Source organism: Bos taurus, chromosome 13 (genome assembly GCF_002263795.3).
Source record: "Bos taurus isolate L1 Dominette 01449 registration number 42190680 breed Hereford chromosome 13, ARS-UCD2.0, whole genome shotgun sequence".
Classification (NCBI taxonomy): domain Eukaryota; kingdom Metazoa; phylum Chordata; class Mammalia; order Artiodactyla; family Bovidae; genus Bos; species Bos taurus.
The window spans coordinates 17,034,173-17,058,822 of record NC_037340.1 but is presented as its reverse complement, the minus strand read 5'-3'; the positions used below and the strand labels follow the sequence as shown (position 1 = coordinate 17,058,822).

General features: G+C 40.9%; 1 protein-coding gene and 1 non-coding gene across 3 annotated transcripts in view; both read right to left on the bottom strand.

Moving 5' to 3' along the window:
• PRKCQ (protein kinase C theta) overlaps nt 1–24,650 on the bottom strand; it is a 152,690-nt gene that overhangs the window by 41,275 nt on the left and 86,765 nt on the right. For both annotated transcript variants that reach the window (XM_005214141.4, NM_001192077.3), the window contains 2 exons: nt 23,306–23,466; nt 18,544–18,717 (listed from right to left, as the gene is read on the bottom strand). In XM_005214141.4, coding sequence (XP_005214198.1) covers nt 18,544–18,717; nt 23,306–23,466 — 335 coding nt within the window. The remainder of the gene's footprint in view (nt 1–18,543; nt 18,718–23,305; nt 23,467–24,650) is intronic.
• On the bottom strand, nt 15,182–15,254 carry TRNAF-GAA (transfer RNA phenylalanine (anticodon GAA)). The gene has a single exon. It is a non-coding gene; the product is annotated as a tRNA-Phe (tRNA).

Genomic DNA, 24,650 nt, shown 5'->3' with positions numbered 1-24,650 from the left:
AAATGTTATCTAAACTTTAGGGAGGTAATTCTTATCAGTAAGAAAATAAAAGGAAACTTCTGTTCAGCCGCCCAGTCGAGTCCGATTCTTTGTGACCCCATGCACTGAAGCACGCCAGGCTTGCCTGTGCATCACCAACTCCTGGAGCTCACTCAAACTCATGTCCACTGAGTCGGTGATGCTATTCAACCATCTCATCCTCTATCGTCCCCTTCTCTTCCTGCCTTCAATCTTTCCCAGCATCAGGGTCTTCTCCAATGAGTCAGTTCTTTGCATCAGGTGGCCAAAGTATTGGAGCTTTGGCTTCAGCATCAGTCCTTCCAATAAATATTCAGGACTGATTTCCTTTAGGATGGACTGGTTGGATCTCCTTGCAGTCCAAGAGACTCTCAAGAGTCTTCTCCAACACCACAGTTCAAAAGCATCAATTCTTAAGTGCTCAGCTTTCTTTATGATCCATCTCACATCCATACATGACTACTGGAAAAACCATAACTTTGACTAGATGGACCTTTGTCAGCAAAGTAATGTCTCTGCTTTTTAATATGCTGTCTAGGTTGGTCATAACTTTTCTTCCAAGGAGCAAGAGTCTTTTAATCTCATGGCTGCATTCACCATCTGCAGTGATTTTGGAGCCCCCCCAAAAAGCCATCACTGTTCCCATTGTTTCTCCATCTTTTTGCCATGAAGTGATGGGACTGGATGCAATGATCTTCATTTTTTGAATGTTGAGTTTTAAGCCAGCCTTTTTACTCTCCTCTTTCACTTTCATCAAGAAGCTCCTTAGTTCCTCTTCACTTTCTGCCATTTGAAACTTAGGTGAACAAAACAAAACAAAAAATCTCCTACATGTCTTCCCCACAAACTTTAGTGAAAATGCGTTAGCCATCTGAGCAGGTAACTTTAACTTATTTCTCTACCAGGTAAACAACTGAGATCCAGCCTCTTTTGTAAGTAGTAAATTTCTTATTGGAGAAGGCAATGTTACTGTACCTGATTCATGCCATTAATTTTAAAATGAAAGCTGTAAGGTCTCTGTACCTCTCTTTATGTTCATGTGTCTGTATACACGTGTTGTATGGTTATTTTTCACCTCCTAATGGTATTACTAAAACTGTTTAAAAAAAAAACGAGTTCCATTTAGTTGGTTTGAAGAGAATTAGGCACTTATATGAAGTAAGTATTCCTAAGTCTCCCAGAAATACACAGGCATACCTCAGCGATATTACAGGTCCAGTTTCAGACAGCTACAATAAAAACTAATATCACAATCAATCAAGTCACATGAATTTTTGTATTTCCTAGTGCATATAAGGCTCATATTTACACTATGCTATGGGCTATAAGTTGGAAAATCTCATGGACGGAGGAGCCTGGTAGGCTGCAGTCCAAGGGGTCGAGAAGAGTCGGACACGACTGAGCGGCTTCACTTTCACTTTTCACTTTCCTGCATTGGAGAAGGAAATGGCAACCCACTCCAGTGTTCTTGCCTGGAGAATCCCGGGGACGGGGGAGCCTGGTGGGCTGCCATCTGTGGGGTCGCACAGAGTTGGACACGACTGAAGCGACTTAGCAGCAGGAGCAGCAGCATGGGCTATAAGTGTGCAATAGCATTATGCTTGAAAATGTATGTACCTTAATTAAGAATACTTTATTGCTAAAAAAAAAAAAATGCTCACTAGCTGAGCCTTCATGAAGCCATAATCTTTTTGCAGGTTGAGGGTTTTACGTCAGTGTTGGTGGCTGCAGACTAAGCAGGGTGGTGACTGCTGAAGGTGGTGTAGCTATGCTGATTTCTTAAATAAGACAAGAGTGGTTTATTGATTGACTCTTCATTTCATGAATGATCTCTCCAAAGTGGGCAATGCTATTTGATAGCATTTTATGCATGGAATGTCTTTCAAAATTGGGATCAATTCTCTCAAACCCTGCCACTGCTTTAACAATTAAGTTTATATAATATTCTAAATGCTTTGTTGCAATTTCAACAATCTTCACAGCATCTTTACCAGAATTAGGTTCTAAGTCAAAAACCACTCTTTGCTCATCCACTGAAGTCAGTCCTCATCCATTAAAGTTTTATCATGAAATTGTATCAATTCAGTCACATCTTCAGGCTCCACTTCTAATTCCACCACATCTGCAATTACTTCCTCCACCAAGGTCATGAATGCCTAAAAGTCATCCATTAAGGTTGGAATCAACTTCTTTCAAACTCCTGTTGGTGCTGATATTTTGATTTCTTCCCGGGAATCACAAACGTCCTCAAGGGTATCTAGAATGGGGAGTCCTTTCCAGAAGGTTTTCAACTGACTTGCCCAGATTCATCAGGAATGAACATCTGTGGTGCAGCGCCTTACAAAATGTATACGTTAGAGAATAAGACTTGAGAATTGAAATCACACCTTGGTCCTTGGGCTGCAGAATGGAAGTTGTGCTAGCAGATATGAAAACAGTAATTTCATTGTACATCTCCATCAGAGCTCTTGGGAGACCACATGCATTATCAAGGAGCAGTAGTATTTTGAAAGGAATCTTTTTTTCTGAGTAGATCTCAACAGTAAATTTAAAATATTCAGTAAACCATGCTGGAAACAGAGGTGCTGTCATTCAGGCTTTGTTGTTCCATTTACAGAGCACAGGCAGGGTGGATTTAGCATAATTCTTAAGGGTTCTAGGATTTTTGGAGTGGTAAATGACCATTGCTTTTAACTTAAAGTCACAGTTGCATTAGCACCTAATAAGAGAGTCGGTTTGTCCTTTGACACCAGGCACTGACTTCTCTGGAGCTATGAAAGTCCTAGATGGCATCTTCTTCTAATATAACACTGTATCATCTGCATTGAAAATCTGCTGGTGTAGCCTTTGTTAATTATCTTAGACCTTCTAGATAATTTCTAGATAATCTAGACCTTCTAGGTAATTTGCAGTAGCTTCTACATCAGCACTTGCCACTTCACCTTAAACTCTCATGTTATGTGTATGGCTTCTTAAACCTCACAAACCAACCTCTGCTGGCTTCAGACTTTCCTTCTGCCGCTCCCTTCCTCTCCTGGCTCTCACACAGACGGAGCGAGCAGGGCCCTGCTCTGGGTTAGGCTTTGGCTTAAGAGAATAGTGTGGCTGATGTGAGTGATCCAGACTATTAAACTTTCCTCCACAGCCATCGTAATGATGTTTCACTTTATTATCACTCCTGTGTTCCCTGGAGTTGCACTTTTAACTTCCTTTATGTTCACACCTGGACTAACGGTTGGTGCAAGAGGTCTATCTTTCGATATATCTTACCTTCCAACACGCCTTCATCCCAAAGCCTAATTCTTTCTAGCTTTTGACTTAAAAGTGAGTAATGTGTGTCTTTTTCTGTCACTGAACTTTAGAGGCCACTGTAGGGTTATTAACTGTTCTACTTTCAACTTCATGCCTCAGATACTAGGGGACCTGAAGAGAAGGGGAGAGACGGAGAAACGGCCGGTCAGTGAAGCAGTCAGAACACGCTGAACGTGTGCCAATGAACACGTTACCAACAGGGGCATTTTTGCAGAAACCAGCACCTGCGGCCAGCGATTTGCTATGTGAGTGAATATTGAAACACCTGTGTTTAAGTCAGTATCAACACTTTTTTTGCACTTACTGTATTTATTGGAAACTTTGTACATGTCTTATTAAAACATTCTGATAGTGGAAGTGATGGAATTCCAGTTGAGCTATTTAAAATCCTAAAAGATGATGCTGTGAAAGTGCTTCACTCAATGTGCCGGCAAATTTGGAAAATTTAGCAGTGGCCACAGGACTGGAAAAGGTGGTTTTATTCCAATCCCAAAGAAGGGCCATGCCAAAGAATGTTCAAACTACTGCACAATTGCACTCATCACACACACTAGCAAAGTAATGCTCAAAATTCTCCAAGCCAGGCTTCAACAGTACATGAACCATGAATTTCCATATGTTCAAGCTGGATTTAGAAAAGGCAGAGGAACCAGAGATCAAATTGCCAACATCCACTGGATCATAGAAAAAGCAAGAGAATTCCAGAAAAACATCTACTTCTGCTTTATTGATTACACCAAAGCCTTTGACCATGTAGATCACAGCAAACTGTGGAAAATTCTGAAAGAGATGGGAATACAAGACCACCTTACCTGCCTCTGGAGAAATCTGTATGCAGATCAAGAAGCAACAGTTAGAACCAGACATGGAACAACAGACTAGTTCCAAATTGGGAAAGGAGTACGTTAAGGCTGTATATTGTCACTCTGCATATTTAACTTATATGCAGAGTACATTTTGCAAAATGCCAGGCTGGATGAAGCACAAGCTGGAATTAAGATTGATGGGAGAAATATCAATAACCTCAAATATGCAGGTGACATCACTCTTATAGCAGAAAGTGAAGAGGAACTAAAGAGCCTCTTGATGAAAGTGGCTCAGACTATTTTTCTGGACTTCAAAATCACTGCAGATGGTGACTACAGCCATGAAATTAAAAGATGCTTGCTCCTTGGAAGAAAAGCTACAACCAACTTAGACAGCATATTAAAAAGCAGAGACATTACTTTGCTGACAAAGGTCTGTCTAGTCAAAGCTATAGTTTTTCCAGTAGTCATGCATGGATGTAAGAGTTGGACTATAAAGAAAGCTGAGTGCCAAAGAATTGATGCTTTTGAACTGTGGTGTTGGAGAAGACTCTTGAGAGTCCCTTGGACCGCAAGGAGTTCCAACCAGTCCATCCTAAAGGAAATCAGTCCTGAATATTCATTGGAATGATTGATGCTGAAGCTCCAATACTGTGGCCACCAGATGTAAAGAACTGACTCACTGGAGAAGACCCTGATGCTGGGAAAGATTGAAGGCAGGAAGAGAAGGGGATGACAGAGGATGAGATGGTTGGATGGCATCATCGACTCAATGGACATGAGTTTGAGTAAGCTCCAGGAGTAGGTGTTGGACATGGAAGCCTGGCATGCTGCAGTCCATGGGGTTGCACAGAGTCAGACACGACTGAGCGACTGAAATAAACTGAATATTTTGAGTGTGTGATAGGTGCAACAGGAGGCACCTCTGTGCAAGGACAGAACACATATTACAAACACACTGGGCTTCACTGTGCTTCCCCCCGGAAGAACAGACTTTACACTTTCTGGAGACATTCTTTTTAGTCCTATGGGTATTATTTTCTCTAGAATATGTTCTTTATTTTACCTGATAGTTGGCAAGGTGGATCTTTGTGGGGAGCTCTTTTAGAAATAAGAAATTTTGTAATGCATCATTTTTGAAAGTGTTATGGTAATAGACCTGTATTTATAATAGACACAAATTTGAACCAAAAACCTAATGGAGTAAAATGTGAATGACAACAACAACTGAAAGTTATATAATGAATTCTTGATCAATCTTTTAAGATCTAGCGTCTGCTGTTAATTGTATCATGCTCTAAAAATATACTGATACATCTCCGGTCAATAACATTCATATAATAAAAGATGTATTCATACATCTCTGGTCAATGATGTGTTAAGTTTGCCGTCTTACATGGGCATAGTTCATGATACCCAAAACAATTACAACAGTAACATCAAAGATGACTGTAATGTAATAATATAAAAGTTTGAAATATTGCAAGAATACAAAATGTGACACAGACGTAAGTGAGAAAATGCTGTTGGAAAAATGTCACCAACAGACTTGCTCAATGCAAGGTTGCCATAAAGCTTTAATTTATTAAAGGAAAAAATGCAATATTTGTGAAGTTCAATAAAGCAAAGTATACCTATAACAGAAACTGGTCCAAATGCTTCTCAAGTTCACATGATCAGAGGTAATCTTTAGTAAATAAAAGCTTGTTGAAGTTTGTTGGGTTAACTAAAATATGTGCTCTGAATTATTATCACTAAAATAATGCAAACGTACAACTTAATTCTACTTGTTTTACTGGTCAAATAAGTTCATGTTATCTCTGTTACAAAGTTTTTTTAGCAAGAAAAATATCTTAGGGGGTGATGGATGATTTGTCCAATGTCTTATGAAGCTTTTGTGGGTAGTGTAAATATAATTATTTAGAACAAATGAATCAAATTGATGTAAATGGGATAACAGGTTTTAGGTAACTTGTAAAATAGTTTCCTCAAAACTTTGTGGTAATCTGAAACCCAAGTTTTGCTAAGTTAAATTATGGATAGTCATTAAATATCTAGATAATTTCCAAATAAGATAAAATACTGAAACACTAATTACTTAATACAGGTTTATCTACTTTGGGCTTTTACAGACCAACTAAAGATTTTTGGGTCTATTAGTAAACTTTTTTTGTGCCATACTGAAATATTTACTATCAGAAAACATGTTTTAAGAAATTTTAAGAACTTTCAAGCCACAAAATAAGAAAAGCTGCTAACATAAGACTTTATAGTTGTTTACTATTTGATTTTCACTAAAATTAAGTATTTTTAGGGTTGCTGCTGCTGCTAAGTCACTTCAGTTGTGTCCAACTCTGTGAGACCCCATAGACGGCAGCCCACCAGGCTCCCCCGTCCCTGGGATTCTCCAGGCAAGAACGCTGGAGTGGGTTGCCATTTCCTTCTCCAATGCATCAAAGTAGAAAGTGAAAGTGAAGTTGCTCAGTCGTGTCCAGCTCTTAGCGACCCCATGGACTGCAGCCCACCAGGCTCCTCCATCCATGGGATTTTTCCGGGCAACAGTACTGGAGTGGGGTGCCATTGCTTTCTCCCTTTTTAGGGTTAAACATTATATTATAATTAAAGCTATTAGAAATAGTAAGGGGAAATATCTCTGGATGCAAGGATAGTAGGATGTGTGATTTGACAATGGTAGGGATGAAGAATAAAGATGTATTTTTGTTGAGGAAACAGAAGGCAATTTTGTCCTAAATGCAGAATGGTTATTTCAAGAATGGAAAGAAGGAATAAACATAGAAAACAACTGTAGAAAGTTTGTGGGAAAGAGAGTCTTGGGAGCTGAATTTTATGCGTGGTTAAGCTATCCATGATCCGAATGAATTTATTTAAGTAAAAGAGTTTTAGTCAAAATTAAAGTTGCTTTTTCTTAAAAGGAAAAGTTCTTTTGCACTATTGGTCTCCTGGTACGCAGCTGTGAAAGGGTCTTCAAAATAAATTCCTGTGATTCTCATTATCTTGATTAGGTCTTTGATTACTTGAGTAATTCTGAGTCTTCTCTACTAAGAGAGACATTTTAAACAATTATGAAACTTTTTAAAATTTAATTTATTTTAATTGGAGGCTAATTACAATATTGGAATGGTTTTTTGGCCATACATTGACATGAATCAGCCATGGGTGTATATGTGTCCCCCATCCTCTCCCTCAGGGTCACCCCAGTTCACCAGCCCTGAGCACCCTGTCTCATGCATCAAACCTGGACTGGCGATCTATTTCACATATGGTAATAAACATGTTTCAGTGCTATTCTCTCAAACCATCCCACCCTCGCCTTCTCCCAACAGTCTGTTCTTTACATGTGTCTCTTTTGCTGTCTCGAATATAGGGTTATCATTACCATCTTTCTAATAATTACACAACTTTCTATATTTACCTGCAAAGTCTTTATCCCCTTGTTTGAATGGATAACTATTACTTCACAGTGAACTATGATCTTATTTGACCAAGTATTTTTAAACTTTTTGGTGTTTTTGACAAACTTCTCCCAAATCAAATTCTTTTATTTTTTTTTTAATTTTATTTTATTTTTAAACTTTACATAATTGTATTAGTTTTGCCAAATATCAAAATGAATCCGCCACAGGTATACAAATCAAATTCTAAATGTAATCTTTTTGACCTCAAACCAACTTTGAGATTTTCCAGAGGGCCCCTGGAACATTTCAAAAGATTTGTTTTCTCTCCTTAGAGAAAGAGAGATGTTGAACTAACTAGGCTTATTTGATACATTAAATTGCATAGGAAGGCCTATCATATAAAAGGTAATAAGGAGATCCAAGCAGTCCATTCTAAAGGAGATCAGTCCTGGGTGTTCACTGGAAGGACTGATGCTGAAGCTGAAACTCCAGTACTTTGGCCACCTCATGCGACGAGTTGACTCATTGGAAAAGACTCTGATGCTGGGAGGGATTGGGGGCAGGAGGAGAAGCGGACAACAGAGGATGAGATGGCTGGATGGCATCACCGACTAGATGGACTGAGTTTGAGTGAACTCTGGGAGTTGGTGATGGACAGGGAGGCCTGGCGTGCTGCAACTCATGGGATCGCAAAGAGTCGGACACGACTGAGCAACTGAACTGAAATGAAGCCTCCTTTAAGTTGTATTTCTATAGATATATAAGTATTCTCAAAATTCACATGTCCTGGGATAATGTAATCAGCCATACTTCCAGTTACCACCTTAAAATGTTAATCACAGAATAACTATTTCCTTATCACATGAACTCTTATCAGATCTTTAACTATAGTCATTTGTAAGTGTGTCATTTACAGAGAGTTATTGTTTTACTCAGATGCTTTTGCAAAAGTATTTCTTCAAAAGTGCTTCATCTTTAAAGAAATTCATGGAAAGGACTCTGCAAATACAGGTTAGTGATAACTTTGGTTCACACAACTGGGTAAACGTTTCCAGAACTAATGAAAAACTGGATTCAAGTAGAACAAGAATTAATAACACGAGACTGAATGAACGGAGGAGGATGGTTAGAATTTCTTATTTGAAACATTGCTGGCACCTTAATATTTTGTTTTTCCAGATTTGAGATTGCTCTTGCAGTAACATGACCTACAACAATGAGGTAAAGTATACCGTTGTAAACAAAGATGAAACATTTTCTCTGATTCTTCCAGAACCCAGAAACTCTCAAGTGTTCTTTTTAAAGCAAAATAGCTATTTTACATAAGTTTAGTGAGAATCTGTCGTTGTAACAGGGCACAATTGATTACATTGGTATTATTACCAAGGCATTGACTGTAATAGTATATACAAGAGAGATGTGTATAGACTCAGATATGACCAGACAGCTGAAAATAACTAAGATTCACTTTGCAGGGGGCTGGAGGGGGGTGGTCAATAAAATCCTTTGGAAAAATTGGACTGGTACCAAGATTCCTGTGAACTAAACAGGAGAGTAAAAAAGGTAATTTCCTGGTAGGTCCATAGAACTCCAGGATATTTTTTCAGACCTCAATAAGAGAGGAACTCACCCAAAGTTACAGGTATTGCAGGTAAAATTGGATTGTGAGATTTTGGCTACCTGGCTTCAGAGGCTTAAGAGTTCAGCCTGAGGTTCCTTTATAGGAAACAGTTTTTAAAAGAGTATAAGTGGCCCAGCGCTATTCTTGCTGCACTTATGTAATTAATCAGGCCAAGTTTAATGCAAACAAATTGGGTTTACTGTTAATGCTCTTTGGTTAAGAGAACAGTGATTACAGAGAAGAAAACTCTATTTCTGTAGATATCAGAGCCTAATCCTGGGAACTACTTTGGAGACTTTGTAACATCTCTGTAACTTGGAGTAGATCTTGAATACTTCCAGTTCCCTTAATTGACTGGTTATGACTCTCCAAACTACTGTTTCCAATTTCCTCCCACCCTTCTGATTTGGAATCCCAAAGAACAAAGACTGCCCTTGCGTCTCCTGGCAAGGGACGATCCCAGATCTTCCTCACTAACCAGACGGGAGCCAAACTGCAGGGACTTGAACCTTGGGTGTACATCTCACCTGATACTGGGTCCTGTCCACCCGCTCAAGACCTCAGAATCGAATCGACTGGGAAGAGAAGTAGCCAATGTTGAGGTGCATTACTGGGTAGCCAAACATGCAACCCTCTCTTCTTCAGCGCCTTTCCTTGACTCTGGCCTTGACTTGGAAAGAGAACACCATCCCCCAAGCTATTGCTTGGGTGTGGGGGTGGAATCCTTTCAGATCGCTGGATTTCTCATCAGAAACTCTGATCTGTCCATGATGTTAGAAAGCCCTGGTCTGTTTCCTTCCCTCTATCTAGCCACCCCAAACTTGGGGAACTTTCTATTCAGGCTCTACATAAATGAGGAGACCTCCCCCTTCCTTTGGCAGGATTCTACTTCACAAGTCAAGACAACCTGTGGCACCCAGATTAACATGTCGGTGGAAGCTGAAACTCAGTTACAGAAAAACGCTGAACAACACCCACTTGGCTTGAAAAGGTGACTCTTTCAATGGGATCTTTTTTGTTTTTTCTTCATTAGTTTGGCAGCACTCCAACTACTGGGAATTATCCTACTTTCCATAGTCACAAGAGTCTCCTGGAATGCTGTGTTCTTTCAAAGGCTTTAAATTCATGTTTGTAGGCACTGACCCTCAGGTGAACCATCTCCCTCAACGTGGAATTTCCAAAAAGGAAGAGGATGCCTGACTTAAAAATGGTGACCCTGAACCCTGTGGCCTGTGAATAGCACACAAACGACCATCAAAAAACCACGGGAACTTCAGGACGGCAGCTGGGAGTACTGCTAATACCTTAAATTTTGATCTATCTTCCAGTTAAGCTGACGGTCTGGTCAAAAGGCGAGGGGTGTGATTGTTGATAAAATAGTCCCCAAATGGAATTACTCGTGCTAAGCCCACATCTCTAAATGGAGACTTAACATCTAACCTACCTGCAATTCTAACCTTCCCCAGTCTGGAACTTCCTGATCAGCACTTGTGAGGAAGTGACCTTGCCTGAAACACTGTTCTTTCCTTGTCCCCACTTTCTGCCCATAAAAGTCTTCCATTTCATACAGGTCCTCAGTGCTCCTTTCTGCTTCCTAAATAGGATGCTATTCGATTCATGAATTATTGCAAAAACATAATTAGATCTCTAAATTTACTCAGTTGAATTTTGTGTTTTTAACACTTTCCAAACCCTTCCCCCACACCCCCCCCGCAACACCTAGGGTTATCAAGTTAGATCAGAGAAACTTTGGGTACTCGAGTTATTGAACTTTTACTCTAGTATAATGAAACAGAAGAAAACTATTTTTCTGTGTGTTTTTTTCCCCCTGTAGGTGAACATTTAGATACTACAGAGATGACATATCACTAAGACACTTGCTGCTGCTAAGTTGCTTCAGTCGTGTCCGACTCTGTGACAGCAGCCCACCAGGCTCCCCTGTCCCTGGGATTCTCCAGGCAAGAACACTGGAGTGGGTTGCCATTTCCTTCTCCAATGCATCAAAGTGAAAAGTGAAAGTCAAGTCGCTCAGTCGTGTCTGACTCTTAGCGACCCCATGGACTGCAGCCCACCAGGCTCCTCCGTCCATGGGGATTTTCCAGGCAAGAGTACTGGAGTGAGGTGCCATTGCCTTCTCCACTAAGACACTTACATGGTATGAATATATAGGAATCCCATATCTGGACAAAGATGCCCTGGTAAGATTGTATGCTGTTTCCATCTCAGTGGCCTTAAGATAAAGTTCATCTTTCCTAGCTTCAGTTTTCTCATAGGTAAAATGGAATAATATCTACTTCACTGGGATTACAGAATTAAGTATATTATCTTAAATTTAAGGTTCCTAGGAAATTATCTGATGCTAAATTGACTTCAATAAAGCTAGTTTGAATCATATTTCAAACTAAAAATATGTTAGAGCAGAAATGTCTGGTTGCCTCTCTTTCTTAGGAAAAAATATTATTCTGGATGATGGTGTGCTCACCTTAAAGATTCAACTTTCCAGCTCTCCTTAGAGCTATAGAAGAGTCAGAGAGAGAGGTAAACAGCAGCTTTTTGTAAGTCTTTTCCAAAAGTGACTTGATAAAGAAGACTAAGCAGGTACAGGGTTGTTCTTTCCTCCCTAGAATGTGGCTGTGACAGCTGGGCTTCTCCAGTCCCTACTGGACTGAGGAGTACTCTTCAGGATGAGAACCCAGTGCAGTAGATGGTTCCTGGGTCTTGGACATCATGGAACTAACTCCTTTCATATGAAGAGATTGACAAACACTTCTGTCTCATTTAAATCATTGTTTCCAGTCTCTATTACTAGCAGCCAATGCAATTTCTAATTGACATACATGTCAATTCACATTTAGACAATTTCAGAGACGTGGCTCCTAGTTTTTAAAATAATTTTGTGTATCAAGAAAATAGGGCATCTAATACTAATAGCATCTTAAAATCAAGAAAGCAGACTACTATTCTTCCAAGCTAGCTACTGAGAACCTATAGTTTGAGTCTTGCCTCTGTTGGGGAAATATAGAAATTAACAAACAGTAGGTCCACAAGAAACCACATTTGTTGAATTAGCGGTGACTTTCCAAAGAGATTTATGAAGTGTATTTTCAAAGTTTTATGATTGATTAGTTTCTGATAGATTTTAATTTGCCAGCACAGTTAAAAGAGTCCTCCTATGAACACACTGATCTACACAGAAAGCAATTCCTCCTGAAGAACTGAGGGCTAACCTTTCTTCTGCTCAAGAAATGATAGAGGGACCGAGACCCAGCATTACCAGGAACCTAGAGGGCTGGGTGGAGGGGATGTATGTCTACTTATGGCTATTCACATTGTTGCACAGCAGAACCAACAAAACATTGTAAAGCAATTATCTTCCAATTAAAAAGAAAACTAGGATCCACCTCTGACACTGTGGTCTGCAGTAGGAAGGTACCCCTGAAAGCCCTGTGCACAGACTTGCCCACCTTGGGACACATGGAAAGAAACAGTGATTTAAAGGACATTTAGACCATTTACTAACCTCAAGGCATCTGCCAAACATGTGGGGGAACTGCTGGAACTCTTTCCAAATTGGAAAGGAGAAAGTAAAACTGTCACTATTTGCAGATCATATGATACTACACATAGAAAACCCTAAAGATACAGTGAGAAAACTATTAGAGCTAATCAATAAAGTTGCAGGATACAAAATTGATATGCGGAAATACAATGCATTTTGTATACTAATACTGAACTGTTGTAAAGAAAAAGCAAAACGATCTTGTTTACAGTTGCATCAAAAAAGAATCAAATACCTAGGGATTAATTTAAGAGGTGGAAGACCTGTATTCTGAAAACTAAAAGACATTAATGTAGTAGATTCAACATGATACAAAGAAAATGTGGAAAATACCCTGTGTTCGTGGATTGAAAGAATTGGTATTGTGACAATGTCCTTACTACTGAAAACCATCTAAAGATTTAATGCATTATCTATCATAATACCCATGACCTTTTTCACAGAACAAGAACAAATAATCCTAAAATTTGTATGGAATCAAAAAAATTCAAGTAGACAAGCAGTCTTTGACTGCTTCAAATCCTCATTGTTATAGAAGTTAAAACCAAATTCTAAACAATAAGCAAGCAGACAAAATCCAGAAGTAAGGCCCTTTTCCCAACTGACTACATTCTAAACTTAGCCAGAGGAAATCATTATTCATGTAAATTGCTGCTTTTTACACTCACCTGTGGCATCTGGTTATTTTGTTTGACATACAAGGTTTAAATAAATCAGGACTATTAGGCACAAAATGGGCTACAAGGATATATTGCACAACATGGGCAATCTAAATATTTTGTAATAACTATAAATAGAGTATAATCTTTGAAAATTGTGAATCACTGAATTGTACACCTATAACTTATAATACTGCACAGCATCTGTACACTATCAAAAATTAAATTTAAAAATCAAGGTGTCTCAAAACAACTGAGGGTCCTTCAGAAAGTGTAATAATGTAAGCTTTGCCTCCCCCTCCCCACCATCTCTAAAAGAACTTTTTGAAACGTAGTGAGACAGTCATTTTTACATTTTACGTGTAAATTCTATAACGTTTTTTCTCGTGCATTTACTGCTCTGGTTTTGGTAAGGCATTCCATAGTCTTGGAATTTTAAGAGCATTTCCTATATCAAGGAAAAATGTAAATAATCCCTGAGAATTGACAATCAGAGACAGAAATATGCCTATTTTTTACAAAATGGACTTAATGGTAGCCTTCTCTATAAGATATGAAAACAACAATCAAACAAATACATAAAAACAGCTAGTGGGAAGCAGCTGTACAGCACAGGGAGTGCAGCCCTGTGCTCTGTGATGGCCTAGAGGGGTGGGCGGGGGATATATGGATACACATGGCTGATTCACTTCATTGTACAGCTGAAACTAACAATATTGTAAACCAATTATATTCCAATAAAAAACGACAGCAGGAAAAGGTGCCAAGAGAAATTTGATTTCCTAGAAGCCTGGTCTGAGGTGCATTTAGCATTCTGATAAAAGCCTCACAATATTCCAAGAGGAAAAGTGAGACTAAGTAACCCCCAGGGCGCACAGCAAATCTAGAACACTGACCAAGAGAGTTGGGCAGAGTTCCAGATTTTGTCTTTCAGTGAAATATCTGCACCATCCAAGACCAACAGATATATCTCATCTCCAGGAGGAACCCTCTAGCAGGAAATCTCTGTAACCCTCATTACCAGGAATCCGAAACTCCTTTCTGCTGTAAAAACATAAGCCTACTTAAACAGCTGATCATAATCCCTTTCTTCCTTCATGCCTTCTTATAGCCTCGACACTTCTGTTGCCCAAGACCTTTACTGCCTATTCAAATTCTAATTTCTAGTTTTTCTCAGCTCTGGTACTTAAAAGTCAGCAGAGACAGCAAAAGAGACACAGATGTATAGAACACTCTTTTGGACTCTATGGGAGAGGGTGGGATGATTTGGGAAAATGGCATTGAAACATGTATAATATCATACATGAAGCAAATCACCAGTCCAGGTTCAATGCATGATACTGGATGCTTGGGGCTGGTGCACTGGGATGACCCAGAGGGATGGTACGGGGAGGGAAGTGGGAAGGGGGTTCAGGATGGGGAACACGTGTATACCTGTGGCGGATTCATGTTGATATGTGGCAAAACGAATACAATATTGTAAAGTAATTAACCTCCAATTAAAAAAATTTATATTAAAAAAATTACTTACACCGTTAGAAGTATCATTGTCGCCTCTTTGAAAGTGAAAGTGAAGTTGCTCAGTCGTGTCCGACTCTTTGCAACCCCATGGACTATAGCCTACCAGGCTCCTCTGTCCACGGAATTTTCCAAGCAAGGGTACTAGAGTGGGTTGCCATTTCCTTCTCCAGAGGATATTCCCAACCCAGGGATCGAACCTGGGTCTCCCGCACTGCAGGCAACATTTTATCACCTAAGCCACCAGCGAAGCCACAAAAGAAGTGCTTGCCTGCCGAAACCTGGGACTGAACCAGGGACCTTTAGATCTTCAGTCTAACACTCTCCCAACAGAGCTATTTCAGCTCCACAGAGTATGAAATTCTCTAGGTCAGAGACAATATTATTTCTATATCCTTCACAGTGGAAACCCGGACCATGAGAAAGCACTCAGTGATCGCATACTGTACTTGAATCATTGTGAAGACTCTGAACTGAACTGAAATAGGCAATAGTAGAATAGAAATAGATATTGTTCAGTCGCTCGGTCACGTCCGACTCTTGCGACCCCATGAATCGCAGCACGCCAGGCCTCCCTGTCCATCACCAACTCCCGGAGTTCACTCAGACTCACGTCCATTGAGTCAGTGATGCCATCCAGCCATCTCATCCTCTGTCGTCCCCTTCTCCTCCTGCCCCCAACCCCTCCCAGCATCAGAGTCTTTTCCAATGAGTCAACTCTTTGCATGATGTGGCCAAAGTACTGGAGTTTCAGCTTTAGCATCAGTCCTTCCAAAGAAATCCCAGGGCTGATCTCCTTCAGAATGGACTGGTTGGATCTCCTTGCAGTCCAAGGGACTCTCAAGAGTCTTCTCCAACACCACAGTTCAAAAGCATCAATTCGGCGCTCAGCCTTCTTCACAGTCCAACTCTCACATCCATACATGACCACTGGAAAAACCATAGCCTTGACCAAACGGATCTTTGTTGGCAAAGTAAAGTCTCTGCTTTTAAATATGCTATCTAGGTTGGTCATAACTTTCCTTCCAAGGAGTAAGCGCCTTTTAATTTCATGGCTGCAATCACTATCTGCAGTGATTTTGGAGCCCAAAAAATATAAAGTCTGACACTGTTTCCACTGTTTCCCCATCTATTTGCCATGAAGTGATGGGACCAGATGCCATGGTCTTCGTTTTCTGAATGTTGAGCTTTAAGCCAACTTTTTCACTCTCCTCTTTCACTTTCAGCAACAGGCTTTTTAGTTCCTCTTCACTTTCTGCCATAAGGGTGGTGTCATCTGCATATCTGAGGTTATTAATATTTCTCCCGGCAATCTTGATTCCAGCTTGTGCTTCTTCCAGCCCAGCGTTTCTCATGATGTACTCTGCATATAAGGTAAATAAGCAGGGTGACGATATACAGCCTTGACATACTCCTTTTCCTATTTGGAACCAGTCTGTTGTTCTATGTCCAGTTCTAACTGTTGCTTCCTGACCTGCATACAAGTTTCTCAAGAGGCAGGTCAGGTGGTCTGGTATTCCCATCTCTTTCAGAATTTTCCACAGTTGACTGTGATCCACACAGTCAAAGGCTTTGGCATAGTCAATAAAGCAGAAATAGGTGTTTTTCTGGAACTCTCTTGCTTTTTCCATGATCCAGCGGATGTTGTCAATTTGATCTCTGGTTCCTCTGCCTTTTCTAAAACCAGCTTGAACATCTGGAAGTTCACGGTTCACGTTTTGCTAAAGCCTGGCTTGGAGAATTTTGAGCATTACTTTACTAGCGTGTGAGATGAGTACAATTGTGTGGTAGTTTGAGCATTCTTTCACATTTCCTTTCTTTGGGATTGGAATGAAAACTGACCCTTTCCAGTCCTGTGGCCACTGGTGAGTTTTCCAAATTTGCTGGCATATTGAGTGCAGCACCTTCGCAACATCATCTTTTAGAATTTGAAATAGCTCAACTGGAATGCCATCACCTCCACTAGCTTTGTTCGTAGTGATGCTTTCTAAGGCCCACTTGACTTCACATTCTGAGATGTCTGGCTCTAGGTCAGTAATCACATCATCGTGATTATCTGGGTCGTGAAGCTCTTTTTTGTACAGTTCTTCTGTGTATTCTTGCCACCTCTTCTTAATATCTTCTGCTCCTGTTAGGTGCATACCATTTCTGTCCTTTATCGAGCCCATCTTTGCATGAAATGTTCCCTTGGTATCTCTAATTTTCTTGACGAGATCTCTAGTCCTTCCCATTCTGTTGTTTTCCTCTATTTCTTTGCATTGATCGCTGAGGAAGGCTTTTTTATCTCTTCTTGCTATTCTTTGGAACTCTGCATTCAGATGCTTATATCTTTCCTTATTTTAGCTAAGTACATTTACTCATCTATTCCCTAATTAAACACTTGAGAGTCTATTGGCAGCTGGAGAAGTGGTGACGAAATCCCTAAGTGACCGTCCACATTTACTGGCTGATTCCCAGTTTCCCCACTAACACTTCTGTGGCTGGAGGCAGAAGATGCTACTTATACTAAGGTAGTACATTATCATCAAGGCTTGAAATAGAACAAGAGAAAAACTTCCTCATTTTCTTTGGATCTTAACCACACAGCTCCCCATGGGTCTGCTTATTATTCTTGGCTACATACAACACAATTCTAGGCCTTACCCATGCGGACAGGGTGAAGTACAGTAGAAAAATAGAAAACCATAATGTTTATACAGATGACTGATCTACAGGAATGTTCATTTCAGTGTTATTTAAATCAGAACAAAGTTTAGAATTAGCCTAATGAGATAAACCACATTGCAGAAGGATATCTACAGATGTCAGGAAATGTACAGAGTGTTAAAGTGCAAGTTACAGAGCAGGAGGTATTTACACTAACGGGTTATTTTTATTTTTATAAACCGAATGGGGGGGAAATCTAGAAGGATAAACTTTGACATAGTAATGGCGACTATACCCAAGTAATGGGATACATATGATTTTCTTTAAGCAAATAAGCAAATTTTCTAAAATCATCCTGAATAACTTTTAAGTTAGAAAAAAAGTGCTTTTTTTTTTTTTTTTTAAATTTTAAAGATAAAGCAGATCAGGAGGAACATTCTCCCAAAATAAGAGGCAGTTTTGACAAAATTCACAGTTTTATCTGACTGCTCAGTTCCTGGTAAAGTATGCTCTAAAGGATGATCTTCTACTGGCCTTTTAAAGGGAAATAACAGTACACACACATTTTGATCCATTTTTCCAAATTTTGTCTCCTGAAATACATGTATGGTAGATGAACAGATGTCACACCTTTTCCCTTTCACAAAGCACTGCTTTGTTAAGCAAATCACACACTGCTTAGAATCCTTGTTATAGAAGTTAAACTGAATTCTAAAAAGAAAGCAAGCAAAACCAGAAGGCCCTTTCCCCAGTCAAATGCATTAGAAAATTCAAGTTTCCTGCATTTTTCCAAACAAGAAAACTTGTTTCTTTTCAAACAAGTTTCTTCCCCTCTAAACAACTGTTAAAGGCTTGCTTAGATGGATGGAAGGTGGACTCAAAGAAGAAATACATGGAGTGAGTGCCCCATGTCTCCTGTTCTGCAGGAGCACCCCGACCTACTGGTTGAGGATGTAGAGATGAAGGATCATCTGGGCAGAAGCCTTACCTTGGTCTGGAACGTGCAGAACATATGTGTTAAGAACGGATGCTCCCAGGCCAAGGAGAGGACCCTCTTCTCTACCATTGTGCACTCCACGTCATCATCCATCAAAACCACATCTTTCTTTAAGGCTTTTATTGCGAAAAACTGATTGGTTTTCTTGAACTCTGCTAGGAAGACCTGGAAGGAAGGAGAAGAAGCAGAGTTATTTTAGCATTTGGATTGACACTCGATAAAGAAGAGTCATGACATGCTGAGAGAGATGTACTGGAGGTGGAAACAGAATTAATTCTCCAATCCTCCTCTATCCCCTTTATAGAGACAAACCGAGTTTTCCTGGCGTGGGATGCTATTAACAGCTTCATCCACTCTACCTTTCAAAGGGTTTCACAAAATCGGATGGGTTATTCTCAGCCCCTGAAAGGATTCTGTTTAAAAAAGTGGAATCTAGAAAAATCGTACAGATGAACCTATTTGCAAAGCAGAAACAGAGACACAGATATAGAGAACAAAAGCATGGACATCAAGGGGGATAGATTAGGAGGTTGGGATTGATACACACACACTGCTATGGATAAAACAGATAACCAATGAGAACCCACTATATAGTTGAGGGAACGCTACCCAATGCTTGGACTGAAATGGGAAGGAAATCCAGAGAAGAGGGGATACGTGTACTTGTGTAGCTGATTCACTTTACTGTACAGCAGATACACAACACTAAATCAGCTATACGCCAATAACATTTTTTTTAAAAGTGTCCTGTCTGCCCAGAGACCTAAGTTTATAAAAAAAAAATCAGAGAAAAATATGTATTGAGGAAGCAGCAGTGAGCAATGAAGAGGAAGACTTGACTGCTTTTGAAATAATCAATAAAAATGAGCATAAAACCTTACTCCACGTTTTATCCACTTTTTCAAGGCCAAAAAGCATACGTGAGAAATCCAACTGTCCTGATGTACTTAAAGAATGCATAGCATTTCCTCTGACAGCACAGACACTAACATTATCTTCAAGACCTACTATGTGTCAGACATTCTGCTACAGGCTTTACGCATGCTATCTAATTTTAGTACAGATAGTAATAATAACAGAAACCTAGGGTCAAAGGGTAACTTTCTCAAACTCACAGAGCTACTCAGTGGAAAATCTGACTCCAAAGCTGACTTTTTCCACTCAATTTCAGGCATCTTATAAGACAGGACACCAGATGGCTTAGAATGGAGGGTTGCTCCAGCCTGCACTCTTGCAGATGATGCAAGCCACAGACAACTGACGGTAGTGAGGACACGGCCTGAGGAGACAGAAAGCCGCAGCTCTGGCCTCGTTCCACAGACATTTACTGGCTGTGGGAATGTGGGCTCACAAAGGAACCTCCCTGGGCTTCAGTTCCCTAACGTGGAAAAGCCATAACTGTCACCACACTGCTGACTTACAGGACTGTTGTGAAAATCACACATCCAGGTGGGGAAGCGACTTGTGAACCCTAAAATGCTTTCTGAATGACAGTCATTGGAATCTAAAACCAAAACGAATGTGTGTAACAAAACAGAAGCAGACTCACAGATATAGAGAACAAACCAGTGGTTTCCAGTCGGGGGGAGGAGGGCCAAGACAAGGGCATGGAATTAAGAGGTACAAACTGCTCTGTGTAAAATAAATAAGCAACAGGGATATATTGAATCTCACAGCAAAACAGAGCCATTATTCTGTAGTAACTTTAGAGTACAATCTATAAAACTACTGAATCACTATGTTACAACACTTCGGAAGCTAATATAATACCGTAAAGCAACTATACTTCAAAAAACCCACTCATTGTTTGCTTCTTTTAGTGACTTTTGAGGAATGCTGAAGTTCATGATGACACACCAATAGTGAAAATGCATGTGTCTATGTTTAAAATAATACAATGCAGACAGGTTTGGGGGTAGCTGGCTTGATAAGAGAGGGTAGAGCTTAGATGAGAATTCAGGCATGAAGGTGAAAGTGTGAGTCACTCTGCTGCTGCTGCTGCTAAGTCACTTCAGTCGTGTCCAACTCTGTGTGACCTCTGAGACGGCAGCCCACCAGGCCTCCCCGTCCCTGGGATTCTCCAGGTAAGAACACTGGAGTGGGTTGCCATTTCCTTCTCCAATGCATGAAAGTGAAAAGTGAAAGTGAAATCGCTCAGTCATGTCTGACTCTAGCGACCCCATGGACTGCAGCCTATCAGGCTTCTCTGTCCATGGGATTTTCCAGGCAAAAGTTCTGGAGTGGGGTGCCATTGCCTTCAGTTGCGTCCAACTCTTTGCGACCCCACGGACTGTAGCCCGCCAGGCTCCTCTGTCCATGGAATTCTCCAGGTGAGAATACCAGACTCGGTAGCCATTCCCTTCCCCAGGCGATCTTCCCAATCCAGGGATCGAACCCATGTCTCCTGCATAGCAGACAGAATCTTTACCATCTGAGCCATCAGGGAAATAACGAGCATAACCCCAGAAAACAAGCCATTTATTCTCCTGGGCCTAAAATCGATGGAGAACCAAAATAGACAGGCTACCATTTTGATGAGGAACCATATCTATAGAGAGTGAAAAGAGAGAAAAATAAGAACAAGTTTTGGAGTTCAAGAAGAGGAAATATATTCTGCTTTGGGGCTCCCCCCTTCACTGGGTTCCCACAGTGGGGTCCCCTCGGGGTGCAGGGATCTGGGATTCTGATGGGGAGGAGCTTAGTCACAGAGCCGAGGCTACTGAAGCTCTCAGCTGTACATTGGGTTATTTACTAAGGCAGGTAGGTTTAACTTAAAGCTGTGTTAACCATGTTGAAAAGTAGAAATCTATCCAGAGAACAAAGAAAAACATTTCTATAACAATTAGAAATCCTCTTTTGGTAACTGCTTCTTTCAATAAAACATTTCCCAAACCAAACTTAAACTAGGAAATCGAAAAGGCAATCTCCATCTCTATAATGTCCTTTCAATTTTTAGTAACAGGCTATCATGGCACATTAGTTGATGCTACATTTTAATGAAGACTGGCTGTAAAACTGCCTACTGCACTCAGAATACCACCAAGAGAGCCTGCGATGGTTCGTGCTATTGTGGGAACAATTAATAGCTACTGGCTACAGTTGGCAGGGCCGAGTGGGTTTTGCCAAAGGCAGTTCCTTGGTATTAAACCCAACCTCTACTAGCAGCACAAAGTCATTCAGCCATAGCAAGACCTAGTTGCATTTCAGCTTGTTTATTATTAAACTGGGTAAGTTTTACAGCCCAAGTCTGGTGAGCAGGTGCTGAGTATAATGCTGGCCTTGGTTGCACAAGTTCATGGAACAGTAGTCTCTGGCTAAAATTCTCCCAGAAGTGACATCCAATATAAATAAAAAAACAACTGAGGATTTCATTAATACATGAGATATCCTTAATAGCCAAGATAACCTAAAAGCCTGTATTCCACGACATCCCTCTTTACAATCACTGACTTGACAATCTTCTTGTCACTGAGAGTTGATTATAATTTCTTAGACTATGTTTTCCTCCTCCTCCTCACCCTCCATGACAGACAGCCCATACGTTGAGTGAGCGGCGGGAATAATTGAGAGGAGGGACTCCTCCGTGAAACTTTTCCTAAGATACTCAAGTTATGGCTGTAATTCTGGGCTGCACTGTGTCCCTTCCAAATAATTCCATGGACAGGCTCCTCTGGAATCTTTCTGACCCAGTGATGAAACCCAGGTCTCTTGCATTGCAGGTAGATTCATTACCATCTGAGCCACCAGAGGAACCTTAATAATTCATATGCTGAAGTCCTAAAACCCTAGCACCTGAGAGTGTGACCTTATTTGGAGACAGGGTCTTTAGAGAGATGATTGTGTTCAAATGAGGTCATTAGGATGGGCCCTGATGCCATAGAATTGGCATCCTCATAAGAGGAGGGAATTGGGACACAGAGGAATGGCCATGTGATGACACAGGGAGAAGACCGCGTCTACACCTGGGAGAGAGGGAGGCCTCAGGAGGAACAGCCCTGTCCATACCTTGATCCTGGATGTCCAGCCTCCAGAACTGGGAGAGATACATTTCTGCTGTTGAAGCTGCCCTCCTCTGTGGTATTTTATTACAGTAGCCCTAAGCTAAGACAACACTGAGAAAAAAATCATAAGGAAAGTAAAACCAGACTCTGGGTTGAAAAAAGGAGCAAAACAACAACAAAACCACCAATGAAACAAAAATATCTATGAGACAGGAACTGGCCGGAGCACCTTCCTGCTTCGTTGGCATCCAAAGATACCACACTCATAAGCTGGTGGGATGAACACCTTCAAAGTGAGATAGCTGGAACTGTTTTTCCCCAGGGAGTAGAGGCTGCTGCTCCCAAGACCTCCCTGTGCTTAGTCGTTCAGCTGTGTCCGACTCTGTGCAACCCCATGGACTGTAGCCCGCCAGGCTCCTCTGTCCATGGGGATTCTCCAGGCAAGAACACTGGAGCAGGTTGCCACGCCCTCCTCCAGGGGATCTTCCCAACCCAGGGACAGAACCCAGGTCTCTTGCTTTGCAGGCAGATTCTTTACCGCCTGAGCCACCAGGGAAGCTCCTGGATCCCTTTTGATTCAGACATCTCTCTGGTCTCTAACATACATCACATCACATCACAGCTCCCACCCAGGAAGCCTCTCTCTGCACACCATGCCTGGTTTTGGTCCCACCAGCTCAGTTCCGCTGGCCAGAGCTTTGCTTCTCAGTTTCTCTCATCTGGCCCACAGAATCCTACATACAGTATCATACCTTGCCAAAACTTCCTTTCCCCAGCATTTTGTGCAAGGTGAAATCCTCGATTTTTAGTTTCATACGTAGAGAACCTCTTTCTTTGTTCGGCTCAGGTTCTGGACGATGGCATACTTTCTCCATCTCTTCCAAGGGAGACTCCCAGGAGATCCCCTGAGGCTCTGAAAATGATAGGCCAGCGGTTAAAAGGAAATAAGGAACAGCGGAGGGTCATCCTAGCTATTCTGAGACCTGCTTTCTTTTTCATATCCTGTTCTAAAGTTTCATCTGCAACAGTTCAGAAAGGGGTTCCTGCAGGGCAAAAGGAGCACCTCCTGCCTGGAAGCCAGGCATCTGGGGGGTGGACCGTGTCTCTTTATGGGACAGACTGGGGAAAATGTCAGGTTAAGAAACATTCCAACCAGCAAAAGACCATCTCTGCAGCAGGAACAAGCACTTTAGATAATGCCGGATCACAGACACATAGGGATTTTAGCCGAACTAGAGGGAAGATGACTCCGCATGGCTTGCAGGCGTAATGGCATCAATTTCTGTGACCTACCATGTAGGGAAGAAGAGCTGGATAGCAGATCATTGAAGACGCGAATGGAAGCATTCGCCACAGTCTTCAGGTCAAGATGCTGCCTATTTTGATTGTCTCTGAGACATGGTTTACCCAGAGACCTTTCCCAAATCTAATCCAAACACGTCTTTAAAAAAATTTACAGACAATTTATTCTTCACCCCATGCCAGAGAAGTTGTAGACCAACTTTTCTGGAACCTTCCTCTCACCCTCTTATAAAATTTCTTTTCTTAAAATTGAAATACACTTGACATATCACATTGTGTTAAGTTAACATGCATAACATGTTGATTGACACATTTATCTACTGTGATATCACTTGATGGCATCTCATAGCACATAATTATCCTATCATTTTTGTGGTTGGAATTATGTGTGTGCTCAGTCATGTCCAACTCTTTGAGACTCCATGGATTGTAGCCTGCCAGGCCTCTCTGTCCATGGAATTTTCCAAGCAAGAATACTGGAGCAGATTACCATGTCCTATTCCAGGGGATCTTTCCCATCCAGGGACTGAAGCTGCATGTCTTGTGTCTCCTGCACTGGCAGGAAGAGTCTTTACCATTCCAGGTTTGTCTTTCATATTCTGAGTCCAAGGAAAATAAGTATTTTATAATATATGTTGAAACTACTCAGAATCACATGTATACATATAGCTGAGTCCCTCTGCTGTTTACCTGAAACTACACACAACATTAATTAATTGGCTATACCTCAATACAGAATGGTTTTGGTGTTAAAAAAATAAAATTGAAAAAGAATCACACAGTCACAACCGCTCA